At 54.8% G+C, this 20104-nt stretch overlaps 2 protein-coding genes across 3 annotated transcripts; both read right to left on the bottom strand.

Annotated features, from left to right (window-relative positions):
- Window positions 1-406: 406 nt before the first annotated feature.
- On the bottom strand, window positions 407-5509 carry LOC121097084 (leucine-rich repeat-containing protein 15-like). Its single transcript, XM_040613825.1, has 2 exons — window positions 5377-5509; window positions 407-3732 (listed from the first exon to the last, which is right to left on the bottom strand). Exon 2 carries the CDS (start codon window positions 3725-3727, stop codon window positions 1997-1999), a length of 1731 nt encoding a protein of 576 aa, XP_040469759.1. The 5' UTR covers window positions 3728-3732; window positions 5377-5509; the 3' UTR covers window positions 407-1996.
- Window positions 5510-12754: 7245 nt separating this feature from the next.
- LOC121096562 (platelet glycoprotein V-like) lies at window positions 12755-20104 on the bottom strand. 2 transcript variants are annotated; one of them, XM_040612600.1, is made up of 2 exons: window positions 17178-20104; window positions 12755-16246 (listed from the first exon to the last, which is right to left on the bottom strand). In XM_040612600.1, the coding sequence occupies exon 2, from the start codon at window positions 16218-16220 to the stop codon at window positions 14328-14330; it is 1893 nt and encodes a 630-aa protein (XP_040468534.1). In that variant the 5' UTR covers window positions 16221-16246; window positions 17178-20104; the 3' UTR covers window positions 12755-14327. The 2 variants fall into 2 exon arrangements, with proteins under 2 accessions (XP_040468534.1, XP_040468535.1); XM_040612601.1 differs by having other exon boundaries at window positions 17193-20104.

The following is a 20104-nucleotide window of genomic DNA, read 5'->3' as shown; positions in this document are numbered from 1 at the left end:
ACCACCAGCAGCCAGCTCTGAAGGGAGCCAAGCGAGCTCCCCACCACCCTGAGCTGGCATTGAGTAAAACGTCGGCACTCTGCCCCGGGGAGTAAGACTGCGCAGGAGGCAGGCAGTGTCTCCCTTGAGAAACTTGCTGAGGTCTCAGCTCATTCTCCAAAAGCCATCCTGCTGCTGGGGGGTGGCTGAGCCCTCCTTGGCCCCTCAGCTCAGGTTGGAGCCCAGGGACCGGCAGAGGCTCTGCAGCCACAGCCCACTACCCCCGTCCCAGGCCCACCAGCCTGTATGGGCTTTTCCTCAACATGAACATCTTACGAATGGAAATCAAACAGTTCCTGTCCCTGCTGGGTCATTCCCCAGTTGCACACTGCAGCGGAGTGAATAAAGAGCTCTATGGCACTGGGGGTGGACAACTGCACTTTAATGGAGAGGTCACAGAGCAGCACCCAACAGCCCCACAGCACAGTCCTGTGTCTCCTGTCGCTGTGCAGGTCCCAGCCCAGAAGAGCATCCCATCATGTGCACGAGCATGGGGCTGCTTGTGCCGGCGCTTCTGGAGCACTGTGAGTATCCAGCACTATGGGGTGCACTCCAAACGTGACCCTCATCCCATGGTAGCAATCCCCAGACAGCCTGGTGCTGCTGTACTGCACACAGAGGTGAGCTGGACCCCTCCATGGCCGTGCTGCAGCTGGAGGAGGCAGGGTGGCTGCTGGGTGTAGATGCTGCGAGGGGATGGCGCAGCCCGCATCTACAAATTGCAGAGTTACCGGCGCTTGCTGACCCCCCGACCCTCTGACCCCTGTGCACTGCCAGCATCCCCGTTGCCTGTGGGCTGCGAGCAGGCAGCAGGGCTGCACACATACAGGAGGACACTTAAGGGAGGAAGAGGAAGAAGCTTTGCCGAGCAGAGCAGGGCCAGGCTGCTCACTAGCTGATGGAGGAGGCAGGAGGATATCGAGGCAGCAAGGACCAGGGATGGAGTGCAGCAGGAGCAGCCCCGGCATGCTCCAGGAGCCCTGGGCACAAGCACAGGAGCCTTTCCCAGCCCCTGGCAGACACTTCACACCCACTGCCCCACCCCTGTAACTCCCCCCCAGCAGGGGCTAGTGCAAGCCCCCTGGCCACCCATGGGGTTGGGGCAGGGTGCTGGAGGCAGGGGCATGGCCAGAGGAGGGTTAGCACCAGGTTGCAGTGAGGCCTTGGGGGGGCTGCTGCTGCACCCAGACACCAGCACGCTGCCCCACGGCACTCCTGGCAGGAGATGCACAAGGCGGGGTGGGCAGGAGGCTGCTCAGAAGGAGAAGATGCTGGCGGTGCTCTGGCCCGTCCTGCCTGCAAGGCAGGGAGGGCAGCTTGGATGCAGCCGAGTCACTTGGGGTGTGCCAGCCCAGCCCCGCCGGGATCCCCACCTGGATGCAGGCGGGCTACAAAGCGGCACAAGGACATGCAGCTGTGCTGGGGGCGATGGTGCCAGCTCAGCTCCTGGCCCTGCGTGACCGCTAGCACCCACCTGCGCGGGCAGAGGCAGAGGCTGAAGGCGTTGCGGGCAGATTGGGGGTGGGAAGAGGGGCTGGGGTGGGCAGCAGGCAGTGCAAGGGTAAGCAGTGCTAGAGGGGGTGATGCAAGGTGAAGGATGGGGAAGTCCTGTTGTTTGGGTAAGCACCATCGTAGCCAGGGTGTGGCTCCCTGCTGGAGGGGTCCCTCTCAGCACCCAGCACCCCAGCCGCTGCCCCCTGGGCAGGGAATGAGCACAGAGGCTGCACTGGAGACAGGAGTGGCTGGGGACAGAGGGCAGCCATGGGAGGTCACCCGGGGGAAACCCTGCTGCAGAGCAGGAGCAGGGCAAAGCAGAGGACAGAGGGACGCGCAGCAGAGTGATGCTGGCCCATCCCAATCAGCCAGGGCAGCTGATGCAGAGCCACTGTCATGTCCCTTGGCCCCATAGGGAGGGGATGCCCTGCCAGCATCGCTCCCCCCCGGGTTTACCGGGTGCTCAGGCTTCGTTGGGCGCCTTCATCCTCATCAGCACGACGTGGCTCTTCTTCCTACAGCCATAGACCACCAGTGCCACCAAAGCAGTGAGCAGGGCCACACACACCAGCACGATGACTGCCACCACCACCCCGCTCTGCATGCGTGTCAGCCCCCATTGCCCCCTCTCCTCTTCCTCCTCCTCCTCCTTCTGCTCCTGCCGTGGGGAGACTGGCAGCCCAATGGGGGGCTCCGTCCGGGCACCCTCCGGCAATGCCACCTCAGAGGGGTGAGGGGGGAGCGAGCTGCTGGGATGGGGGGAGGCAGTGGGGGGCCGGGAGGTGAGGACCTGGTCCTGCAGCAGCCCGGCAATAGGGACTCCCCGCAGGGCAGGAGGCTGGGCACAGAGCGGGGGTATCTCGCCCACCTTGTGGGGGTTGTCTTTCAGCCAGCCCCGCAGAGGCAGGATGCCCTCGTCACAGCGCCAGGAGTTGTTGTGCAGCTTCACCTCTCGCAGGGCAGCCAGTGGGGAGAAGATGCCGGCGGGCAGGTACTCCAGGGCGTTGGAGTGCAGCTGCAAGTGCCGCAGCCCCAGAGTGGCCCCGAAGAGGCCCCGTGGCAGCATCTGCAGCTGATTGTGGTGCAGGGAGATGTTCTGCAACTTGGGCAGCCCCTCCAGTGCCTGGGCATCCAAACGGCGCAGGGCGTTGGAGTGCAGTGACAGCTCCAGCAGCTCCCCCAGGCCTCGGAAAGCCCCTGGCACCACTGACTGCAGCCGGTTCTTGCTGAGGACCAGGAGCTGCAGCTGGGTGAGGTTGCTGAAGACGGCAGCAGGGAGGGTGGAAAGCTCGTTCTCATAGAGCCACAGCTCCCGCAGGTCAGGCATGGGCCCAAAGGCGCTGGGGGAGATGTCCCGCAGGCGATTGACGTGCAGGGTGATCTTGGCCAGGGAGTGCAGGGGCAAGAAGATGCCACTTGGCAGGGCGGTGAGAAGGTTGTTGGACAGGTAGAGCTTCTGCAGGTTCCCGTTGTGCACAAACAGCTCCGGGGACAGTGTCTCCAGCTGGTTCTGGTGTAGCCCCAGCTCCTGCAGCTCCGGCAGCCCATCAAAGGCACCTGCCGGGATCTGCCGGAGCCGGTTCTCATAGAGCCGCAGCACTTGCAGCCGCGCCAGCCGCTCGAAGGCCCGGTGCGGCAGGCGGTCGATGTTGTTCCTGGCCAGGTTGAGCTTGGTGAGGCTGGTGAGCTGGTCGAACACCCCCTCCTTCAGCTGCTGCAAGTTGTTCCCGTGCAGCTGCAGCTCCTTGAGGTTGCTCAGGTGGGCAAAGTGGGAAGGCTCAACCTGGAGGATCTGGTTGCTGGAAAGAAGCAGAGACTCCAGCTTGCCCAGGGACTCGAAGACTTGCACAGGGAGCTCCTGCAGCTTGTTGCTGGCCAGGCTGAGGTAGCGCAGGTCAGGCAGGTGCTGGAAGGCCCCAGGGCTGATGCGCGACAGGTTGTTCTTCTCAATGCGCAGCCCGATCAGCAGGGAGGCGTTGCCAAAGGATGCATCACCCAGCTCGGCTATGCGCGTGTTGATGATCTGGAGGGTCATGGCGTTTGCAGGGATGGGGCTGGGAACTGCGGTGATGCCAGCACCGGAGCACTCCACCTGAGCGGTGCGGATGCACTGGCACTGCTCTGGGCACTGGCCACCAGCCAGCTGGCTGCCCGCCAGCAGCAGCAGCCACCACTGCCAGCCTCTGTGCTCCATTGGGCCTGCAGCAAAAACAAAGGAGGGGAGTTCAGCCCCTGCGATTTCCCAGCTCCCAGGGCCACTGCCAGGAATGGGTGCTACTTTCTTCCTGGAAATGGTCACCGAGGTGGTGGCCATTCTGCCCCCAGCATGGCAGCAAGGCAGAGGAGGGTGGGCGAGGAAGCCTGGGGGCAGGAGGGCTGGGCACAGCCCAGGCAGGAGTGCAGAGCAGGACAGATCCAGGGGCCGTGGCTCCTGGCTGCCATACCACAGCTATTAGTGGCATCCCTGGCGTCCCCCTCGCTCAGCTCCTGCAGCAGCCAGGAGTGTGGTTTCCTGTTTTGCAGCGAGCGTGGTGAGCTGCTATCAGCGGTGCTGGTCTCCTGGCACCACAGGCCAGCCTGTGGCACCCACAGCCAAGAGGGTCCCAGAGATGCTGGGTGTGGGCAGGAAGAAAGGTGCTCCCCCCCAGCACCCTCCTGGCTCTGCCTGATGGTAAGCAGCTCTGAGCTCTTGTCGCGGAGCCAAGAGCAGCATGGGCACCCCCTGCCTGGGTGTGCTTTAGCTTCAGTCCTGGAGGAGCCTGGGTCAACGGGACACTCTGCCAGCTCCCCAGCACAGACTGGGTATGGGGGTGGCCCTGTCTGCACCCCATCCCGAGCAGATCTCAGCCCTGGCTGATTTTGGCCGTGACAGCGGGGTGTCTGGTGTGGCTGGTCCCAAGGGTAGTGCCCAGGGGAGCCTGGGGAGAGTGAGGGCTTTACAGTGAGGTCCTCCATCACCCCACAAGCATGGCCACCATAGACACAATCTCCTCCCTCCTCTGGCCTGGGAGCGTCCTCCCTCCCTAGATTAAAGCAGTAGCCTTGTGCCAGGCTGGCGTGGAACAGCACCCTGTTAGCAGCTTCAAGTGGCACGAGGGAGGGAGAAAACCTGTAGCTCTCCTGGCCCCGAGCACCGCTCAGCCAGATGGGCAAATCTGGCAGCACAGGGGTCTGGGCACGGTGCCCTGGTTGGCACAGCACCCCGGGGGTGCGGGGGCACAGCCCCTGCCCTCCACCCTGGGCTTCCTCCAGGGAACATGCTTGCTCTCCGGCAGGGAGGGAGGAACCCTCCACAAGCCAGGACGGTTTATGTTTCCCATATGGAAACAATCTGCATCCAAGAACAGCTTTGTTTATAGCAAGCCATTTATAAACTTCCCCAAACACTCTGCACATCAAAAGCCCTGCTCATGTCACTGCCTGGTAAGGCTGCTCAGTGAGCATCCACGCTGGAGCACCCTTCAGGAAAGGCAGCTGAAAACAATTAATCTCTTTTCTTCTAGGGACAAAAAGATTACAGACCAAGGGGTTGAATACTCCCTACTGCTCAGACCCTCAGCATCCCACTGCCCTAACTTCAGCCCTGCTAAATGTTACTTTGCCCCCCTTAATTTTCTCTATTGGTTATTATTTAAGATATGTCGCCTATGCAACTATTTCAGCTCCCACGATGCCTAAGCGGTCTCGCTTTTTTGAAGAACCCTTGCAAGACAAACATCTCCATCAAATCAGAAGATGCTGAACGTGCAGATCCCGCCACCACACCACCACCCCTTGGAGCTGCTCTGGGAGTCCCCTGAGCCCGGGTTTGCTCACACGGGTGGTAGCGGAGAGGAGACTTACCCGAGTGTCCTGCAGCTGCGAGCGCCGAGTGAGCACAGCTCCGTGCTGGCAAGAGAGTCGAGTGTGGTTCATGCTTCCCCTCCCAGTATATAACCCGTCCAAATCAATGAATCAGCACAGGGGCAGCGTCCGGGTTAGGGAAAGCGCTGGAGCAGAGCTGCTTACAACTCCTATTTCCTCAGCAAACAGAGCAAGAGTCTCAGGGATGGAGTTTTGGGTTTCCCTCTCCTGAACCCCAGTGCTCTTGTTTGAAGACAAGCGAACGGCCCCGTGAACATGCTTAGCCAGCACCCAGGTAGCAGCTCGGCCCCAAGATCCCCCCTGGTCCCCAGTGGGACACGGCTGGGTGCCCTGACCTGTGGGGGCAGGTGAGGCAAAACCAGGCCCCTGGGCATGATCCTGCCTTTGCTGGCACGTGTTCACCCCGTACATCGCCTCAGCGCACACGCACAGTGCTTGCCCCTGGCTGTGGCTCCTGCAAGTGTCAGGACGTCTGACCGTGCCCCAGCGCAGCGCTGGCAGCGCAGGCAGCACACCAGCCCTACCCAGGGTCACAGCTCTCGTTCGCTCCCCCCAGACCCAGACACAAATGGAGCAGGAACCCACAATCACCCACTCTGGGGCTCTGCCCCACAGGTACCTCGCCCAGCCCGGCCGGGGAGCAGGCACCAGGCAGGGGCCAGGCTGCTTCAGAGAGCCCTTGGCAAGCCAGCGTGCCTCCCGCCAGCACTGCCGTGCCTGCAGGCACCGAGAAGCCCCCTCAGCACCAATTGCAGGCAGCTTTGCCACCCCAAAGTGACGCACCCTGACACACGGGTGATGGAGCCCAGCACCAAGGGGTGTTTGGAAAACAAGGTGTGAGCCCGTCCCATCCACTTGCTCAGGGCCGTTTGCTGCCAGCCCTCCCCCGCCCCCTCCAGCCCCACATGGGTGCGCAGGACTGCCCTTGGTCCCCGCCGCCCAGCCTAGGTCCCCCCCCTTGCCTACCTCTCCTAGGAGCTCCAGTCCAGCAGTCACTGGGAACAGATACTGGGGAGGAAGCAGCCAAGGACAGCCACCGTGCGCGGCCCCTTTGGGCTTCCCTGAGCCAGATCAGCCCCGTGCTAACCACGGGGCAGCTGGAATTTCCCTAACCATGTCTAATCCTGTCTCAGCCCACCCATGTTTCCACCAGCCACAGCAGCCCCTGCTCAGGTCCCAGCCAGTGCTAACGAGCTGCTCAAGATGGAAACAGCATGGGGCTGCTGCCGGCGAGGGGGAGGAAGGCTGCCTCCATCCCCACGTGCCGCATGCCATGCTGTGAGGGCTGGGAGGGCACAGCGTGCTGCCTGGGTCCGGGACCCTGTTCAAAGAGGGTCCCAAACCAGCATAAACAGCAGACTGCAGGGATGGAGGGAAGAGTTTCCAGCCAGACTCAGAGAAAGGCAACAGGGACCGTGGGAAGAGGGTAGGGAGTGGGACCTCAGCTGGAGGAAACCACCACTGGTATGTCAGATTGCGTGAGGAGCCCGGCTGCCATGGGACATGTCGGATGGCCGTGGACCCCTGCCTGGCCTTGGAGCGAGCACCAAGGCTGGGGCTACCCCCTCCCCCCCCCGGCCCCATTCCCTGGCTGCTCCTGGGGCAAAGCCCAGGCATGTGGGCACAGAGAAGGGGCGTTTTGAAAACACCACCCGCAAGTGCTTCAGCTCACACTGTTGACACAGCAGATTTTCCCAGCACCGCGGTTCCCTAAATAAACTCTCAGCTTCCTTGACAGCAATGCAGCTGGAGGTCAGGACACGGGCTTGGGAGCTGCCCGCTCCCTGCAGCCCTGGCATGAGGGTAGGGTGCTTGTGGCCTTATCGCACCCTTATCGCCGGCTCTGTCTGCCTGCTGCCAGCGCCAGCGCTGCTGGGCTCCTGCCTGCTCTGACTCATCCCAGAAGCACACAGCTTTTCAGCAAGGCAACACAGAAATTAAACCCCAGCACTTCCGAAAAACCACTACCCGAAGCCCAGTCCGACAGAGGAATGTCGCGCTCAGCTTCCTCCAAGCAGTGCTGCTCTGGGGAGCCGGGGGAACAGGGAGGCAATGGTGGGTACCCTCAGACACCCGGCCCCCAGGACGGGGGTGATCAGGTTATGGTCCCTACAGCCATTCAGAGTGCCCAGCGTTTCAGAGGAGCCCAAGAAACAGCCCTGCCAAAGACCCAACTGCCTCTACCCAGGCCTGGGGAACCTGGGTCTGACTCTGGGCTGGGAAGCACGAGTCTGTTTTTAAGACATCCCTAAAAATAAAGCAAGGCTGAGTAACGGCACAAGCCCGTGCACCACTCTTGCGGCGGGGAGGGGAAGGAGACACTCCCGAGGTGAGCACAGAGGCACTTGCCCCAGGCTACACCCAAGGGAGAGAAGCAGAGGGTGTGAGAGCTCAGCACAGCAGCGCGGACACGCTCTGCACATCTGGAGCAGAGGCAGCTCCCTGAGACAGCATGTGGATGTGATTGAGGGTGAGATAAGTGTTTCACAGAGGGAGGCTGCTCCCTGTAGCTGCAAGCTTGCACGGTTCTGGATGGAGTGGAGCAAGCCTTGCACCACAGGAAAGCCTCAGGGTCCAGCAGTGCCCTGAGGACCTTCTCCACCTCCAGCCATGCCAGCCAGAGAAACACTGAACCCCAAGACCAAGCTCAGGATGGTGTGGAGTCACTGCCGTGTCCCTGTACCTCTAAGGGGATGATGGAGCCCAAGGGTGGGCACCTGCGAGACGCTGTGCTCCTGTGAGATGGGGCTGGCAGCGAAACCTGCAGTCACGGCTGGGCAGGTGGCTCCTTCCCCCAAAGCCCCAGCACTCCTCGCCTGCGCAAACACAGCTTTCCGATTCCTCACCAAAAACAGCGGCAAAAACGCTGCTGTGCAGAGAAAAGCAAGAGCACATGGTGCTGCCGGCAGTCACAGCCCAAGCTGGAGATGCCCTTGTGCCCAAGAGCCCCCAGCATCTCCTGCAGCCGTTTCTCTGCACGCTGCTGAGCGCCCAGGAGAGCTAGAGGTCTTATGGCAAGTGGTCCCAATCAGCATTACCCCTTGCGCTTTGACATAACCCTGCCTGGGGCTCCCAGAGGCCGGCCGAGCCAGAAGCAGGCAAGCCTGGGCCACCGTCTCTGAGCCGCTTCTGTTTAACACAGCCTGGGTTGTCACACACACACACCCCCCCCAGGGGCTCCGGTCTGCCCTGCAACCCCTTGCACAAGCCCTGCTGCTCCCCCACACCAAGCTCAGCCCCAAAATGCCACCAGCCGGGGAGGTTCCAGGAGCCCCAGAGCAGCAGTGACATTTATTTCTGGGGAGGTCTGCCTCGCTCCCAGATGGCAGGACAGTTCTGGGTCGGTCCATGCTACACACCTCCAGCACATCCCCACGGCCGGGGTGGCAGGCGTAGCACAGCCGAGTGGCTCTGAATCACCAAGGGATTTGAGACTGCTTGGAAAATTCATGTAATCGCTAAAATTAGCAGCTTGTGGGCTTGGCCGGGAGAGTGCATTGCTCATCTGCCAAACAGCTGAGCACGCTCACCCACGCCACAAGGCTGCACAGCCAGCAGCCCCAGCTCCCCCCAGCCCCTGCTCCCCGACACCTCCAGCCCCTGGCTGAACCGACATCCCTGGCAGGGATGGGATGCCCCCAGGCCCCACTGCCCCCCGCAGCACAGGGCTAGGACCCCCCAGTTACTTTGCACTGCTGCCAAGCACCCGCTGCACTATGAGGGAGCCCCGCAGCGGCCCCCAGAGCTCACAGAGACCGGCTGGCCCAGGGCATCGGGCCAAACTCTGCTCTGCTGGAGGGGAGGCGGCCGGCAGTGGGCTGGGCTGGGGGCCAGGGTCCCCTCTGTCCTCCAGCCTGGGGGACACCTCCAGGTCTGAGCCCTGCAGCAGCTGAGGGGGTGAAGGAAGGTGTGTTGGTCCCCACCACCCACGACAGAGGGACCAGCAGCCCCTTCCCCACCACGAACTTACCCTAATCCTTTGAGGAGCCCACAGAGCTCCTCCGTCAGACCAGGGATCCAGGCCCCACAGTGTTTTCAGCTCCCTGCTTGAGGAATGCAGGGCCAGGGCTGCCTTGCTACTCACAGCTACGGGATGCCCCATCTGCATCTGCCCCAAGGGATGGGGATATGCCCTGCCTTCCCTGGGGAACCACATGTGCAGAGTGTGAGCTTTGGGAGGGAACAGCAGCCCTGCTCCCTCGAGGATGGGCAGCAGGGATGTCCATCAGGCTAACCTCCATCCAAGCACCAGCATCCTGGAGCTCAAGGAAAACAGCAGTTAGGATCTTCGGCATGAGTGGGGCTCACCCGGCCAGCAGAGCCCCGAGCAACAGCAGAAGCACGCAGGGCTTGGCATGGACTCAGGACAGCGCTAGGCTGGAAGGAATGTGGGGCTCGCAGCCAAGTCCGCCTGGAGAGATAATCCGAAGCGGAAAGAGCTTGTCCGATGGGCGCTGCAAGACGGGGGGAAAGCCTGGCTGGGGCAGGAGGCGATGGCAGGGGCTGTCCCTGCGCATGCACCGTGGTGTTTGCTGGATCAGCTTTGCCCCAGTCTCCATCTCTGTAAAGCCATCCCCAGCGCCAGGGAGTGCCCCAGGGACCTCTTCCCAGCACTCCAGAGGGGAAGAGGCCCCATGTCTCCCCAGCACCCAGAGGAAGCCGCAGAGGAGCACACAGCAGGCTGTGGAGCTGCTGCCAGCCATGGCTGGCTCCCTGCTCTGGGCTTTTTTCCACGAGAGGCAGGAAGGCACAGCTGGAAGCCTGGCACATGACAGAGAAACAAGGCAGTCCTACAGCAGCGACTGCACGAGGCGGGCTGAGCCCGGCAGCAGGGTGTCTCTGAGCCCCTCACCCTGTGATGAAGTGGGACTCACGCACCGTGACCCAAGCAAAAGGCTTTGCCAGGGCTTATCCACACATAAACAGAGATGCAAACCCAGATTTTGGCTAGGAAAATGGAGGCACAAGACCTCCACAGCTTGCCCATCCCTGGATGAAGCAGCAGCAAAGCAGGAGCTTCAGGCCTCCTGACCTCTGCGGGAGTCTGCAAACACTCGCAGCCCCAGCCTTGTCCTGCGGGTATGTGCCTTTGGCTGCACCTCCTCCCAGCTATTCTGTCATCCCTGGGAAATGCTGTGCTCTGATATCACGGCTGCTGAATCAGCAGCCCTAGGCGAGATGTGCTGGTCGGAGGCCTGGAAGAGACACGGCCAATGCTCCATAACGTCAGGCAGAGGCTCCCAGAGCTCCTGCCTCACAGCCAGCAGTCACACGCACTCCTGAGCCACGGAGCACCGCTGCATGTCTTCTCCGAGCCCATCTGCCATCACCCAGCTTCTCTTTGCCACGGGGAGAGGGAGGTTCCAAGGTGCAGGCTCCAACCTTGCTGCTGCGTGCTGGAGGGCTGAGCTCTGCAAGCAGCAACGATGGCTCTCCAGCAGCTACTGGCTTCACGTGGCAGAGGTGAGACAGAAAGGACAGAGACACGAGGGAGAGAGGCAGAGGACATGGGTGCTGGTGGCTTGGAAGGGTCCTGCAGCAGCCGGGAAACAGGCAGAGAGCTGCTGGCACTTACCGCAGCAGTTAATTCCCTCCTTACCGCCCAGCTCTTGAGGGACTCTGTGCATTCAAGCTCTGACAAACAAAGGAGGATGGCACTGCAGTGACATCAGGCTGGAAACGTACTGCATACTCCCGTGGCCCAGCACAGGGGTCAGAGCTCCCGCTGCTCCAGGATTTCCTAAAGCAGAGAGAGCAGGAGCAACCACCACATAAAAAGTGTTTGAGGGAACCGAGCCAGTTGCAGAAGACCCTTGGCGAGGCTGTGCTGCTGACGTACCCCAAGCGCTCCCGACTCGGATGTGGCCCCAGAGGCAGCTCCTGGGCTCGGTGGTCTGGTTAACATGCAGGGCTGTTAACCACGAGGCTGCATCCTGTACGGGAGCCAGGAGTGCGGAGTCAATCCCCTTAGGCGCTCAGTGCAGGCGTGCTTTGCATCCACCCTTTCCCCAGTGGCAGGGACCCCTGGACCAGCGATTGATTAGACACCTCCAACCTTTTCCAACCCACTGCCCCCCAGGTGCAGCCTGGTGGCGAAGGCTGGGCAGTAGATCAGAAGCTTGGGCTGCAGGGGCTGGGCAAAACCTTGCCAATACAGTGGTGATGGCAAAGCCATGGGTGCCCTGCGATGGCAGGAAGGCAATGCTGCCCAGAGAGGGTCCGAGATGCAGCTGCGCTTCAGAGCCCTCCCTGCTGCCTCCCTGCCCGCCACAGCCACCATCATGCTGACCTAGAAGACCATTCCTTTTCCAGGCAAACCGGAGATAGGATATAAATAAGCATATCCTTGGATTTCCCAGGCCAGGGAGTTTTGGAGGAAGGGCTGAGCTCTGCTGGGGAACAAGCAATGAATCAGAGGCAGTTCACATCGAGACACCTCAGAGGAAGAATTAGTAAAACACCCCGGGCCATTATTGCTCCAGCCTTTTGTTGTCTGCTGACTTCACTTCCCCGTCTGGCGCAAGCATGGGGAAAGCCCGATGACAGCATGTAAAGACAAATCATCCTCCTCTTAGTCCTCTTAGCACTTGACTCCTCGCAGCCGGGTGCCAAAGCCCCCACGTGCCAGAGCTCAGCGACTGCAGAACGGGAGCCAAAGGAGCGGCGCAGAGACCCAGCTGGTCCCACTGCAGGGCTGGGGCGGCCAAAGGAGGGCTCGGGAAGGTGGCAGCTACTGCCAACCCACTGCTCCTCCAGAGGTCAGGCACCAGGGTGTCCTACGCCCATACAGCAACTGAACTTGCTTTTTCTTCAAAATCAGACAGTGCTCATACAAGTGCCCATAGCCAGGAGCGCACTTCACTGCCTCACCAAGGAAAACAATAACCAGCGTGGTTTGTACAATTTCCCCATTAGTCCAGATCATGCTCCTCTCCTGCCTGCTGGGAGCAGATGCTTGCGTGGCACCAGTACGAGAGCGCTGGAACAGGCACAGCACTAAGTGGTCATTACAGATGTCCAACCAAGAACCTAAATTTGTACCAACTGCCTCCTTTTAAGCACTACCATGCAACCGCCCAGAACTACCATCACGAAAGCTTTGTGTTGGTTTTGTGCTTCTCTCTCAAACATATTGCAATAACCATTCTGGAGCTTCTGTTTATGAATCCAGTCCCAGTTTGCTTTGTACTCTTATTTCTCCTTTAGAGATGGGTCTAACTACTAATTAGCCAGGCTTGCTAGATTTTGTTAAACCTCACCAGCAAGGCAATGGTTATTTAACACCAGAGAAGCACTTTGTCTCTTTTCACAGCCTAGAAGAAGAATTCAAGTCCAGCAGCAGAGCACCCTGCAACAAAGTAGTCTACAGTTTATTCTTATTGCCCAGACTAACACGCAGCAGGGAACAAGCCACAAACCCGCAGTAAATGCAAGCTCTCTTCACCTCAGCCTTATAATGTGCCATTTCAAGGCCATCCAGGAAAGACCTCAATAGTTAGAAAGTCAGTAAGGCTGCGAAAGGACTCCCGGAGTATCGGGTCTCCTGCCCAAGGAGCTGGGGAAGCACACCCAGAGGCTTTTGAACACAATGTCAGAGCTTTTAAGAACAAGCTAAGTCACACAATTAAGATAAAAGCTAATAGTTACATACAAGAGTTACCAAAGCACATGCGGTCTGACAGATTAATATCTTTCAAATTATTAACAAACATTTCAAACCCCATATTCTTGCCTCCTAGTTGCCTTTGCATATCAACACTTGAAAGGGCTGGAAGTCAGGGAGTAATACTACGTAGTAAGAAAAAATAAAATCACCCAGGCTGAATACGCTGCTGCATGCTGCAGCTTGATGGCAACGCATACCTTCCTCAGCCAACTTCAAAGGCGGCGGTGACACTTCAAGGGCCCTCAGTTCAGGCAGGCTCCCTGCCACTTTGCTACACGCCTACGTTTTGCTAGCCAAGCCCAGGAGAGACCATCCCTTTCTTTCCCAGCTCAGTCAAGACCAGTTCTCAAACCAGCTACGCTCCTGTGGAGCCAAGGCTCAGTCCTGGGCATCTGCCTCGTGCTCTGGTTTCAAGGCTCACTGCATCTTGCAGCGAGTAACGCCTTGCTTTTCAGACCACTGGTCGAAGTTTAAGGATGAAAGTGTTCACGTAAAATTCAGAGTTGTACTAACTTTACAAAGTTCCCCCCAAAAACAACCAAACAACAAAATACATAGAGATTACATTTCCTAGCCCAGCATCTTACCGATCTTTCTCTGGTTAAGCTAGAGAAAAGCACTGTTAGCTTGAAATGGTACCCCTTTCTCCTGATATGCCCTGCAAAGGGGCTGAGGACAGACAGCAAAAAAGACACCACCTGTGCCATACCATTCTGCGCCCCCCCCACCCCACCCCCATTTTCAAAGGGTCTTTTCCAGCATCTCCTCCCCAAAACGCCATTTATTTTCTCAATAAGGAGACAAAACACTGCAGGCAGCATAAGGCATAAATGCATTTGAAGCACTATGGGCAACCTTCCAAGCGTGGTTAAAGCCGTGTTCCTGTGTAGGCTTCCCTGCGCTGATGCCACCTCCACCTGAGCGGCGCGAGCACGGCAGCAGTGGGGTCTGGCAGGGACAGGGCTGCAGTCCAAAGCAGGACACCAGTAGTACACGTGCAGAGGTGACCACAGATTTTCTTTCAGCTCGTTCTCCAGGTTCATGCACCAATGCTGTAGCAATATGCAGTGATTACAGTGTCTGCCAAAAGTGGTTGTAAGGTGCATAAAAGCACATTTTCATTATGCCTTTAGCCATAAAGACGAGGTCTTTATGGTTCTTGCTATGAAAGTTTGTAATCCATGCCTGAATCAAGTGTCAACTGCCCAAACCCCCAAAATGCATCCAAAACAACGCTTTTCATCCTCCCTTTGGCTGGTATTCTCTATCTTCTTAAAAATTTTATCAGAACTACAGGCCGAGCAGGAGCATTTCTGGAGCGCAAGAGTTGCCTGGTTTTACCCATCACATACACACCGAGCACAATGGTTACCGTCTGGAGTGCTAAAATCAAACCGTGAAGGCACAAGAATAGCTGACAATAAGAAACTCTGGCATTAAAATAGGGTTTAGCACTCCTGTGGGCTGACAACTCTTCCCACCAGGCCAGAGTAGTTAAATCCGTTCCCCTGACACTGCTGGTTTGTACGACGATGCTGGGAGAGGTTTGGGTTGGAACTTCTGAGAAACGAAATGTAGGCTGTGCAGCGTCTTTGACATAAGAATAGGTAACACCTGGAGGAATTGATGTGGGTGTGCTGGTATCTGTGTCCCAAGACGACATGAAATGCTCCATCACAAGGGAAGTCGACGTCCGGGAGTAAGCCGAGCTGAATGCCTGGTACGGACCAGCAGTGGCTGGCAGGCACTTCAGGTGATCAGCCGTCAGAGCCACCACAGAAACACTCCGCAGTGCCAGTGGGCTGTGACATGTCAGAGAGGGCACGTTTTTAACTATCTGCAAGCTCCTTTGGAGCCAGTCTCGGAAACCAAGAATTTGGCAATCACATTTCCAAGGGTTGTCATCAAGGCAGACTTCTTGCAGCTCAGGTGAAGCGGTGAAGAAGTCTCCAGGGAGAGACTGCAGCTTAGTACTGTTCAGGTAAACTTTCTGAAGATGCTTGAGATTGTGAAAGAGGTTTCTAGGAAGAACCTCGAGGCTGTTATCAAAAAGGGAAATGTTCTGCAGTTTCTGAAGGCTCAGGAAGATGTCCTCTGGCAAACTGGAAATATTGTTTGTATGCAGAGAAAGGCCCCGCAGTTCGTTCAGACCACTGAACACATTCTTAGGAAGAACACTAAGCTCTGGATTAAAACTCAGCACAAGAAGCTCTAAATTTGTCAAGTTACTGAACACAAAATTTGGTATTGTTGAGAGCTTTGTGTGATACAGCCACAGGCTACCAAGATGCCTCATCTCCCCAAACAATACTTCTGGAAGAGACTTCAGTGGGTTCCTGTACAAGGTCAATTTAGACAGATCATGTAAGTGCAGAAAGAGCCCAGGAGGCAAAACTTCAAGCTTGTTTCTGGAGAGCGTTAGGATTCTCAGTTTCTCAAGACAATGAAACGCACCAGGGGCGATGGACTGGATGTTATTGGAGTGCAGGAAGAGTTCCAGCAGCCCCTTCAGGCTGTCAAACATACCAGACTCTATTGAAGACAGCCTGTTAAAATACAGCATCAGCTTCTCGAGCCTGGTTAATGCACTGAATATATTTCGAGGCAGTGCTGCCAAATAATTTCTCGACAAGTTCAGTACTTTGAGTTTGGCAAGTTTCTTCAGCATGCCACTAGGAAGTGCTCTTAGTTGGTTTTTGTTCAAGAAAAGCTCCTCCAAACCAGCTAGTTTGTCAAACAGGTTTTCTGTGATGGATTTCAACCTGTTATTTTCAATGATCAGCTGCTGAAGCTGCACCATGTCATCGAACACTTCTGGGGGAAGTTCAACCAGCTTATTATCTAGCAGCTTGAGGGCTTTTAGCCTTCTCAAGCCTTTAAAAGCCATTGGTGAAATCACAGAGATGTTGTTCGAAGACAAAATGAGATGCTGCAGTTCCACCATTCTAGAAAACTCATCCTGCAAGTATGCTACATTTGTGTCCATTATGTAAATTTCTGTCATGTTGCAAGGCAGATTTAACGATTCCAGGTCTTTTATGTGAGGACCAGAGCAATGAATTGCATTTTTTGAAGAGCAGTTGCACTTCTCGGGACAAACAGATGCATCCAGCTGGAAGAAAAGCTTGATCACCACTAACAAACGAAACACCAACATCCTTGCCGAAGTGCCAGACACATTAGCTGTTACAAGAGATAGGAGAGAGTCAGGATATGATCACAGCTAGTTAATAACTTAGCAGCTGTCAAAGTTGCGTGAACAACCTGAAAACATGTGCAAAATTTCTCTTGGCTTGAAAGCAAACCCCAAGATCTCCATTACTGTTGACTGCAAATATTTCTACAGTGTACAATGAGAAGTACACATAAAACTCTTTCACAAATCAAATATTCTTTGTTTATATTTGTACTAGTCAAGTATAATAAAAGTGTATGAATACCATGATGAAACTCTCGAGCAGTCATAAGGCACATATTTATTTGAACAGAAGAGCATTTTACCAAGTTACACACAGAAAATACTTAAAAAAAAATATCAAAAGGTCCTGCAACCACAATATTTTTTAATTTTGGGTTATCTGAGTTTTTAAAATAAAGTTTAGCCTGCAAAAATAGATAATGGAGGTAAAAAGAGTGTCCTATATTTTAAGTGGCCAAAAGCAAAACAGCACACAGTTCTGTTAAATCATCTCTCAGCATTTGCAAGCGATCACTTCTTGGAACAGCCAAAGAACACACAAGAAGCAACAGGCTATTTTTGACATAGCCTGAAATAACACACAAGAGCTCATGCAGCACAGGACAATAGTGAGTCTGTGATAACAAACAAGTCTCATTTCAACAGCTTAACCCAATACTAAGTTACCAGCAGTATTAAAAACACAATGAAATGAGAGGAAAGAGGTGCCATGAAGTTAGCTGGAAAGCTGTAACAATAAAGGTAGATCTGCATGAAACATACCACAAAGTTGTATAGATTTCCAAACAAAAAGAGGGACAGGAAAGCAATCATTGTAGCTATAAATGATAATATTTAAATGAGCAAGTAAAACAGAAATCCACAGTTTAGAAATACTTCCTTAGTGAAATCAACAAGTCCAAGTGTATCAGAAACCTGGAAGTCAGGCACCTGGCTGGTCGTAGGAGAAGCAGCAGCTGGGACTGCCGCAATAGCTGGACAAGTTCTGCAGGCACAGCTGGAACAGCTGATAGTGTCAGCCTTCAGCACCCAGAAGGCTGGGGCAGAGGAGGCTCCATCCCAGCATAGCCTTTTCCAGGGGCAAGGATGAAGCTCTCCCATACCAGCCCCACAGAGAGGGGTACATAGCCCATCACTCAAAAAGAAGTCAGGTGGGAGAGCAGAGCATCTCACATGCCTGAACTGCCGCCAAGAACATACCATCATGGATCAAAAACAGCTGCTGCACCAGAAACAGCAAAAGGGAGTACTTAAAGTAAAAATTGAACATAAGCAAGAAATCATTGGAGTACTGAAGACTGGTACAATGTGCATCGCTTGCTCAGGAAGGGAAGGACACAGCACCTAGTGTTACCAACTACCAGCAACATGCTGCTGCAAAGTAAGCTCTTGCTGGCCCTTCTACAGCTCTTTGAATGAGACCGTAAGCCACCAAAAAAAAAAAAAAATAATCGTGTGATTTCACCTTTCTAAAGGACTTTTCTGTGTCAAGCAAGAATCTTTCAGTGAATCTCACCCTCCTAGTAATCCCCCCTCCCTCCAAACCTGACCATCTCTATAAGCCAGCGACAGCTTTACTTCAATAAACTCATAAGCCAGCCTGTCCCTGATCCTGCCTGTCCCGCCCCCCCAGCACAGTGGTGACTGGGCACATCCCTGTGTCCCCAGGGCAAGCCCCCTGGTCGGTGAGCCCTGGTGAGCCGCTTCTGGACGGTGGGTGAGCACAACCCTCCACGCAAGGGCAGGAACACACCAAGGAATTTGTTTCAAGCCCTGACTGGCACCTCAGCCTGCACCAACCCAACCCAAGACCACAGCTGAACTAAATAATAAATAGGAAAAAAACCCAACTAACTAACTAAATAATAATAAAGACCTAGAAAACCAAATGGGGGGGGGGGGGGGGAAGACCCCAAATTGTTACGCTACAGACTGCAAATGCAGGTGCCTCAGGGGGCAAGACTGCAGGCCAGTAAGTAAAATAAGTCTGTAAAACAAGAAACAGGCCAATGCTAGACTGTAGACTGAGGTCTGTTTTCCTGGTCTCATAACAAAAGGTAAGACAGTACTCGGTGAGACAAGGTTAAGACACTCAGAAGTGCTCGAAGGCATGCATTTTCACAAGCAATGAAATAACAGACATCCTTTGCAAGGGATTAGGGCCACAAGCGCACGACTGGCAGAGGAACTGGATAATCTTATGGATCTCAAGCATCTAGAGCTGCTAATGGTATTTTTGGAAGAAATATTTGATTTTCCATAACTGAAGATTCTAATGGTAGAGAATACAGTAAGATCAACATAAGGGCCACAGTTATACGTTCCTGTGGATTAACATTTTCTCAAACCCTCACATGAGACACCTGGCATTCCAGAAAGGACACCAGCCTGGCTGGTCCTTTACCATGTTCTGGTCTACAGCCTCTTTCCCTTTACACCACCCGCTTTCATCTTTCTCAAGACTGTGAAAGGATGCCAAAGCAATACATTAATACTGTTACCGTATTAAAAGTCACATATTGGTTTTGAAATCAGTTTCATAGAATACTGAGCAGAAGTATCATTTTCTACGATGCTTAACTTTCTTTTTTGCAAGTTTCTAAACTCATCTAAGCATGAAAAAGGAATTCTGAACTGTACCTTGGAAACTTATCTGCTTTTTAGAGGAACTTAGTAGGAGCATAGCAGGCAATCAGGCTTCACCATGATTCTGCACTTTAAATGGGAAGTGAAACAGCAAAACGCATCCTCTAGATAACACTTTCACCCATATTTGCGTAACTACTGTGAAAGGCCAAAGAATATTTTAAGCTTCGGAGCAGATTTCACCTACGTTTAGCTGTGTAAGCAACCAGCTTCCATAGCTTGTATACAATTTCAAAAGTAGAATTTGAGAGCACTCACAGAACAGGAGAAAGGCTGAAGTCACAAATGAGACGGCACAAAACCCACCTGTAGCTTCTTTGACAGTGATATTGGAGTATGTGCTTCAAACAACCCAATGCAAATCTGGGTGAAGTCAGAAATATACTTTTCAGCACGAATTATGATCAGAGATTTCAAATTTGTTAGACACTTTCACCACAGTCTGCTACCCAGGTGCATTAGGCTTTGAAGGAGTGGACACCTCTACTTTAAACGACCAAGTGATTGCTATGTACCTTCGCAAGGCTGCTCTGGCTTTTACTTTCTTGCAGGATTGGAGTCAAAGCAATACGAGTAAGAAATGAAGAGTTTTTTTACTTAATGCTTTGGCTAAGCAACCCAGGGTTGACCTATCTGGCATCTGTTTTTCGTCCTAGTCTTCTGGAGTCACAGACCACCAAAACCTAATACCTGAAAGATTCTGAAGAGAGAAAAGCTTTAAGTTATCAAAATATTAATATTTCAATTTCAAGCAATTTTTTTGTAATTAAGTACCCAGGTATTTCAAGCATCTTCAAGTTTAAAATCATGTGCTCTGCCAATGGATGTTTAAATGGAAGGTGAGCCACAGGATGGAAAAAGATGTCTTCATTTCTGGGTGATTTTTCTGAAGATGAGTGCAACAATAGTGACGGCTCACAACCGGGAACATTTGCCCAAAAGTCTTTTCAAGACAATGCCTCCTATGCGCCAAAGAACAAAAGCAACATCTGGCTAACAGAAGGTGGAAACAAGTTGCTATTGCAAGCACGAGGTCTGGCTTTAAAAGGGCTCTCATAAGCCACCAGGTAAAAGTCTGGTCAGTATTACCCCACTGCAGAACAGCAGAGCTAACCGTGCACTGCTAGCACACAGCACGCGTTCTTCTGCACCCCCGCCTTCAAAAACACAGAGGCACTGAACAAGATACCCATGGC

This window comes from Falco naumanni, chromosome 13 (genome assembly GCF_017639655.2).
Source record: "Falco naumanni isolate bFalNau1 chromosome 13, bFalNau1.pat, whole genome shotgun sequence".
In the NCBI taxonomy this organism is placed as follows: Eukaryota; Metazoa; Chordata; class Aves; order Falconiformes; family Falconidae; genus Falco; species Falco naumanni.
This window is presented reverse-complemented; position numbering and strand designations above follow the sequence as displayed.